This window comes from Carassius carassius, chromosome 29 (genome assembly GCF_963082965.1).
Source record: "Carassius carassius chromosome 29, fCarCar2.1, whole genome shotgun sequence".
Taxonomy (NCBI): domain Eukaryota; kingdom Metazoa; phylum Chordata; class Actinopteri; order Cypriniformes; family Cyprinidae; genus Carassius; species Carassius carassius.
Window position 1 is genome coordinate 22305383 of NC_081783.1, and position 8611 is coordinate 22313993.

At 37.2% G+C, this 8611-nt stretch overlaps 1 protein-coding gene across 2 annotated transcripts in view; it reads right to left on the reverse strand.

The window, feature by feature from the left end:
* Positions 1-3010: 3010 nt before the first annotated feature.
* The window catches only part of LOC132109902 (protocadherin beta-15-like), a 7716-nt gene continuing 2115 nt past the window's right edge, over positions 3011-8611 (reverse strand). For both annotated transcript variants that reach the window (XM_059516352.1, XM_059516351.1), the window contains 4 exons: positions 7989-8611; positions 6079-6137; positions 5612-5730; positions 3011-4247 (listed from right to left, as the gene is read on the reverse strand). The exon at positions 7989-8611 is cut by the window's right edge. In XM_059516352.1, the coding sequence (XP_059372335.1) occupies positions 3916-4247; positions 5612-5730; positions 6079-6137; positions 7989-8611 (1133 nt within the window). In that variant the 3' untranslated portion in view covers positions 3011-3915. The remainder of the gene's footprint in view (positions 4248-5611; positions 5731-6078; positions 6138-7988) is intronic.

An 8611-nucleotide genomic window follows, 5' to 3' on the forward strand; every position in this document is an offset into this window, starting at 1 on the left:
CAACTACTTAGAAATGCAGCTGTTCTGACCCCACTCTATTTGTATTTATATTTACCAAAATGCGTATGCATATTGTATGTGTGGTATGTGTATATACACAGTTCATATGCACATTTGATATTCAATAATTAATATTATAAATATCAGTTCATTTGCATATGCAAAAAGACAAATATTATCACTGGACAGCTCCATGTCTCATGGGCAAAGATGTAAGAGAGTGAAACATCATAGATTAAGGGAATTATGACAAACCAGAATAAATACTAATCTACAAAACCTAAATTTAAAGGGGGGGGGGGGGGTAAAACTCATCACTGTCCATTAAACTTCATAATGCAACCCAACAGCATGGGTACTGGCAGACTATGATGTCATAATATCAGACAGAGCAGCTCTGCTACTGGTTTAGAACCAAACAGGATGGAACAAAGAGAGAGAGTTTGGACTGGTGTTGTCATAGAAACAGCTAGAGCTAAAACATCCTGTCTAGGACAAGGACAAGGTCAAACTGGAGATGCACCTACTTGCTAAATGTCAAAGGTGAAGTCCTAAACAGTGTACATCACAAATACAGACATTCAAAATTACCATTTCATCTTTATAGTTCAGTTGTGTTTGAACCTTTAATGCAAGGATCTTCACAGTAATGACCAATAAAATTACTTATTACGTAGATTTAATCACAGCTTCAACATACAGTTATTAAGATTTTTTTTATTACACATAACAAATTAATAATTAACATTAATAAAATAATGAACATATATGAGCAACTATAGCTACTTAGCACATTCTGTCTTTCAGCCAGTCAGCGAGGAACACTGTTTAGTCACCTAATTAATATTCATGAGCGAAGTTTTGAAGTTTTCTGTGGGCAGATTGTTCCTTCTTCTCGAAAGGGTGTCATTGCTTGAATGTGACTCTGTGAGGTAAAAGCGGAGCTCCTCTAATTCCTGATCTGTAGTCTAGAGAGGGACATGTCTAAATTGCTCATCTCCTCACCTCCGGTTCACGGGCCCTCAGAGAGACGAACTTCGATTTAGAGAAGTGTGTTAGCACCATGGAGACCGTTTCTTCATTAACGTTTGTAATCTGAAAGGACAACCTAATTACCCCTCTCAACTGGGCGATACTCATCTATTGACATTCTGAACTCATTTCCCGGGGAAATTAAAAATGGAAAGGGCGCGGGGGAGATTGCATTCAGGTGTGGCATTTTCAGGGGGAGCCCAATTCCCCCAATTCCCCCCACGGGCCCGTCTGTTTTCTGTTGTCTTTAATTAAAATGATATTTAGACGATGGAGTTTTGTGTTTGTTTAGTTAATGAACCAAGTATATTCTCTGTGGGAGTTAAAAGGGAATATAAGAAAACTGATTAGCATATGTTAGCATTTGCAATGTTTATTCGGTGCATGAGAGAGAGTGGCCTTGGTCATTTTATTTTCTTTGTGCTGAGAAATGTCTTTTCATGCGACTATGTAAAGATAAGAGCTGATGAGAATTAATTAAGACAATAAAGCTGTTCAATTTCTAGTCCTTAAACCTGCAAGAAAATTTGCATTTTGAACCATGCAGCATTGTATTTATTTATTTATTTTTATTTAGTGGTAAATATTACTTTTACGTTTTTGTTTTTTATTCTGCAACAAATGCACAATGTACATTGTAAATGAATTTTGATGCACTTTTGTTACTTTAAAAAACATAAGCTGCTGCAACAGATTATGCAACTATTTTAGCACTTTTATTTTTAGAGCACAAAATGGTTTCAAAATTCACACCTCAGAATATGACTGTGCAAAATGTATGTTGTATGCTTTAAAAAATGAAACAAGGAAGACTGTTGAAGTAGCATTGACCAGAGACCTTCTTTTACCCACAACTGAAAAGGTTGAATACAAGAAAAACTGAATAAAACTGAAACAAAACTGCAAAAACACTGAATTAAAAGGCAAAACAATACATTTCTGATATAACTGGATGCCACTCCTGTGAAAGTGAAAAAAATAATACTTACCGTTTGAAACATTCATTGATACAAACTGCATGTCTTACTGTTTTTACAAGTAAGCAGTATACAGTGTTTATTGCTCAGTATTCATTAAGCAATTGGCTTGTAATATTTTATTATCCTTATCACCTGTAAAAAATATTAATCACAACACTGCAGTTTTATTTCAGAAAAAAATATTTAATTTTCATATTTGTATGTACATTTGTATGGACTCACATCCTGTTCTCTTGTATGAGGCAGTAATCTGTCTCTAAGTGCGGATCCAGCCATTCCTATATGAGTAATCATATTGAATCGATGAGCATCCACCTTCTCCTAGCCCATAATTCAGTTTCATCATGACCACTGTACTGATTTATATGCTCACATGGTGTGCAAAAGACGGGTAATAATCACATTTTGGCTGAAATGATTGTCAAAGTAAGAACAGTAGTAAAATATAAAAATAATAATGATATTCAGTACTGTATTAAATCTCAGGCCTGGCCTTTCACTGCTTCTCAAGTGTTAATGACTTTTGCCCTTTAGGCCCGGTGTGGTCAAACTAACCAAGCAGACGCAGTTACAAATAATAATAGTACAGATCATGGTGATATAATAGATATAATATAACTGGACCAGCAATTTTCTTAGCTTCACTGGGATCATAAAAAACTCCTGTCACTCCTATCCAAGGGAACAGAACCTCAGTAGTTAAGTACAATAGGCTCCAATGACAGGACAGACAGTATGTCCTATGAGCAGGCCACAATGATGTACCACAAACACACACTACTGTATATGAGTGAAAGTGCATGTTTGAGTGAGTGTGAGAGGTGACAGACAGAACCATCACAGCATAGCGGCACTGTGACATCATAAAGGCTTGCTTCCATGCTTGTAACATGTCAAGTAGTCTCAGACTTGCAGCATAAAGTAGGTTTGCTGCTCATTCTGCCTGATTCACATTTAAAGCAAAGAATGCCATTTAGTCGTGGTTTTATCTGAAAATAGAGTGCAACAGTCGGTTCCAGAAGTAAAAGCTCCATTCATTATCTCCATAGGGGAAAATAACAATCACTGATAAATCTTTAAAGACAGACCTATTGTGAATGACAGGCTTGTTAATTGACGTTAAATGCTTTTGTTGAAGCTATTAGTTTGCGTTATTTCAAGTATTTGTGTTTAACATCATAATTCCACGTGAAAAAAAACATGATTATGCAGAGAAATCTTTAAATGTAATTAAATGTAATTTAACATTAAATTAATAGTTTTATGATTTTCCCTCATTTTTATTTTGATTATGTAATTCCAAACACTTTATTGATTTTTTTTGTTCATATACCCTCATTAAAGTTCATAAAGTTCATACATTTTTTTAAATCTTTAAATACTTTTTGGCTTCTAATCTAAGTTTATAATGTTGTGATTAAATTTATAACTGGTTGGTTGGTTGGTTTATGGCTTAAAACTTTTTAATGAAGACTCTTTTTCTTTTTTGTTTCTTTTTTATCCTAATGGGAAAAATACTTTTGGAACCGAGTCCACTGAGAAAGTGGTCAAGCACTGTTACACTCTATAATCTCTGCAAAACTGTTAAATCAGAAAAATCAGAAATCAGAAAAAAAGTGAGGCATTTTCAGACTTTGTGATAAGAACTTCTGTCCTGCTAACCACGTTCAAAGAGAGAAAACAGTTACGCTCCTGAATAGCTTTCAAAGATTTGAAGCCACGATCCAGGCAAAATATGGCAAATCCAGTTTTGCAGTTGCATTGTATGTGCAATATGCATCAGATGGTCAATGAATGGACTATGTTGGGCCATCTGAGGCTGAGACTACATAATGAGTGCTATGCTTTGGTAATAAGTCACTCTTTTTGTTCATCATCACAACATAGGTCCTTTTGTCTTATTTCATTCATTATATAAGTCATTGTTGATGACCTCTGCCCCCGTGTCGTCATGCGGGTCGTAGCTGCTAGGAGAGATGAACCTACGCTTCTTGCCGAAGGTGGAGAATGAGTTGTGGACATCGAGCTCACTGCGGTAGCTGGGCCGCAGGGTGCAGAAGCCGGACGGTGTGCCGGGGATGTAGACGTTGTGCTGGTAGTCTGGCGGGGGGTGTGAGTGGACCTGTGCCGTGGGCTGCTGCTGCTGCAGGTGGTGGGTGGGGTTGTGTTGGGGCGTGTAGTGAGGAGTCCAGGCCCTCTGAGAAACACTACTGGCTGGAGAATGCATCCGGTACTCTGAAAGGGTTAAAAAAAGGGGAGAGAAAGAAGAGAACTACTTTAGAATAAATAATTAAAAATGTTTGTTTTTTAATAATTAAAAATGTTTAAAAAAAAAATAATAATAATTGTGCTCACCAAAGATGCATTTATCTGATCAAAATACAGTAAAAATTATATATTTTATATTTTGAAATATTGCTACAAATTAAAATAACTATTTCGTATTGCAATATATTTCAAAATGTTATTTATTTCTGTGATGCAAAACTGCATTTTCTGAATCATTACACTTTTTCCAGGATTCCTTGATGAAGAGGAAGTTAAAAAGAACAGCGTTTGTTTGAATATAAATCTTTTACAATATTATACATTGTACATTTCTTTACTGTCACTCTTGGTCAGTTTAATTTGTCTTTGCTAAATGAAAATATTTTTATTATTATTATGCTTACAGTAAACATTTGAATGGTATCTGGTTACTACAGAAATATGAAGCAGCACAACTGTTTTCAACATTGATAATAATAAGAAATGTTTCTTGAGCAGCAAATCAGCATATTAGAATGATTTCTGAAGGATCGTGTGACACTGAAGACTGGAGTAATGATGCTGAAAATTCAGTTTTGCATCACAGGAATAAAATATGTTTTAAAATATATGCCAAAAGAAAATAGCTATTTCAAATTGTAATACAATATAACAATATTACTGTTTTACTGTATTTATGATCAAATATATGCAGCTTTACTGAGCATAAAAGTCAACTTTGAAAATATATATTTTTTAAATCTTCAGAATTTGGAATTTTTGACTGACACTGAAACACATTCGGAGATGAATAATTTATGTTGCCGAACAAATAATGAAAGTCTCTTCAAGTAATGTCTTATTTACCCACAAATTGAACAAGGCCAAATTAATATATGTCTCACTATTGCACAGAAATAAAAGACATTCAAAGTCTGGACCTTGAATCTGAACATTAATCACATATTAAAAATCTGTAATTTTCTGTAGTAGGGCCTAATAACACCCATTTTTTTACATTTATAATTTAAATCATTTTAACAGGCTGATAAAATGAATGAAACATGCAAAACAACCACATTATGGCTATGTGCTGGTTTTTGCTTTTTCGGCTTTCATAAAAAGCAATGCCTTTAGTAATTCCCGTTCCAACACTTTTTCTTTGTTGATTATGCTGTTTCACTTAGAAATATGTCAGATAATTTGAATACTGTTTCATATTGGGTATTAAATGCAAAATAAATAAATAATAATAAAACAATTATTTCATAATAACTACTACTAATAATTTGATTATATTGATAAAATAAAATAAGCAGCATCAAATAATGTGACATAAAGTATAGTTGTACCTCTCGAGCGGGTTCCCCAGGTCCAGTACTGTCCGGCAGCCATTTGACCCACATAATTCTCTGGTTCGGCCTGCATGGCTTTACGCATCAGAGTGCCATCCATGTTTATAGAGTTGCAACTGCAAACAGATGATGGGAAATTAGGCCAATCTGAGATAATGTAAGGAGATATTTTGATACTCCAGATTTCATGCATGAAAGATAATTGTCTGCCAGGTTTTGTCATTAAAAAGGAACTAGGTACTATTTATAAACTTTTTTTTTTCTTTTTTAAGGTTTTGACTTCAAGCATTTCAATTTATGCATATGACTAGCATGCATTTCCTGGAAATTCAACACATGACCATAGCACTGTTAGCACCATGTGCTTTTGTTCAAACTACAGAAACACTGTCGACTATTTATATAGTCTAATACTGTAGACTATAGTCTATCCTTATTTAGAGACAAGTAAACATGTGCTTTACCTTTTCAGAGAGGAAGTTTGATTTTTGATGAGGGCCCAGTCAGTGTTTGCTTGTTTCAACTGCAACACAGAACAATAATAATTGAATAAATAAAATAAAAAATAACTGATTATAACAAATATGTAGGATAAATGTTTATATATCTTTTCGATCTTTTTCGAAACTTTTAAGAGTAACAAAATGCTGGAGACATCCACAGGCACTCCGAATGATACTCCTCAGGCATGAAAGGATTCTTGTATGCCTCCTTGTGGCCAAAAGTGTGAATCGCACATCATTTCATTGGTAGCTGTGGTGCCTTGAGCAATGACTAGTGTCAGGGTCTTCTCTTTCATCCTCAAAGATGCTGCGGGGGTGGAGGAGGAGGAGAATGGGGGTGTTATTTATTCCATGTCAAAGAGAGAGAATGTAGGGATTCCACGCTCTATTAATTCGCTTAGAAACTTTTATAAGAAGAGCGCCATGTAAGCTTATTATTAGAACCGTTCTTCAAAATACATTCCGTAGATAATTAGAACACCGACACACGATTTTAATCTTCAAAGGAAACCGCGGCGGGCAGGAAATTAATTTCGAAAACCCATTTAACTGTCCGATGAATTCAGTTTAATTTAATTTCTCGTTTTATTTTAGAACTCTCTTGCGTTTGCATTTTCCGCTGCAGCTCTGGTGAATTTATGCAAAAAAAAAAAATCCAGTTTTAATATATTCCCAGAAGAAATCCTGTAAGTAGCCCTGACTGCACGCAAGAGTTGTACATCTGTTTGAGGTTTTGTATACCCTTAAGGGCAGAATTTGTCCAAATAGTGTTGGCCAGTGAAGTAAATCAGGGGTATAAAAGAGGACTTAATATCTATTCTATATGAGACCTAAGGGCCACAGATTTTATGAACATTAGAGTTTGCAGTTCCCTCAGTGGACGAGTTTATTCTTCAGCGGCTGTAAGAAGTTCACTGACCCAAGGCAAGGTCACACCTGGCTCTCCAACAGGTCACCCTGACAACTGAATGATAACCGAAGTGAGCACGTTTACATTTTACAGCCTGACGTTTCCACCTAGTGGATGCTAACAGAACACGCGCGCACACAAACACACACACACACACACACACACACAGTTTCTCCCTCGTTCTATGAGGGCAAAGTGACAGAATCTACAGGCGCGACACGTCTCCATCGGCTCCTGCTCGCTCCCTAATGCTTTCATTTCCCCAGCCCCATTATGGAAGAAACCAGTCCGCGTCCTTGTGCCATTGTGCACTGGATAATTAGCTTGTGTATGTGTGTGCGCGCCCTTGATATACAGTTGACAAAGAATGTCTGTGCCTAAATGCAATAGCAGATAACTGAAAAGCTTCTGGTTAGAAGGTTAGAGACAGACCACGTTGATATTTTAAGCTGACCACATTAACAACACAGAAGCATAAAAACATTTAATGTTTTGTTTCGCAACATTTTAAAGATATTTATATATATATATATATATATATATATATATATATATATATATATATAGAGAGAGAGAGAGAGAGAGAGAGAGAGAGAGAGAGAGAGAGAGAGAGAGATAGAATGCGCACATAAACAGAAGAACTTGAGACAGTGCTTAAAGACGCACTTTCTCCTCGGTTTCTCTGGTAGATGCTGCTGTCGATAGACGCAAGTTCACTCTCAATCAAGGTCACTGATTGACTCAGAGGTAGTTAATATTTATTGTCAAACAATTAGCGCCCTGCAGTTTTTCTTTTGTGCATTTATTGATAATCGATAGCCAAATCATTTTGTTCAAACACATATTTCACACTTATGTGCACAAGTGATACCCTTCCCCAAAGTGACTCAAAAATAAAGATCGCCTGACCAACTGAATGAAGCAAGTGGATGTTTAAGAAAGAGGGTGAATGCAGTTTTACCTCGTTCGGTGTAGTCGCTCCGTTGTTCACGGAAGAGCAGCGGCTCTGTGAGCTCAGCGCCAGGTTATCCGCTCCTCTCGCTGCGTTATTTCTCGGTGTGCCGGGACTGCAAGGCTTGAGAAACATAAAGTCGCTCTTTGCAGATTCGGGCGTCAAACACACTTTGTAGCAGTAAGCTTGAGATAGATTTCCAGGATTGCTGTTTACCTCCACGCAATTCGTGGGCACTTTGGCGCCGGTGGAGATCTGCAGGTTGAGATTAGACTTTTTGAACACCTCGGCGGGCGGCTCCGTTTCAAAACTGCAGCAAGCGGCACCGAGCGAGGAGAGCGCGTAACCGCTGAGGGAGTCGCGGTCTTTGTAGCACTTCACGGCCGCCAGGACGATGATGGCCACGAGGAAGATGAGCGAGACGGTGCTCAGTGACACGATTAAATAGAGCGCGAGGTTAGACGGGGGCTGGGGGCTGAGCGAGAGGTCACCGAAGTCGGACAGCGACTCCGGCATAGAGTCCACCACCGACAGAATGATGGACACGGTGGCCGAGAGCGGCGGCTGCCCGTTGTCCTTGACAAGTATGACGAGTCTTTGCCTGATGGCATCTTTGTCTACAAAGCGACGGA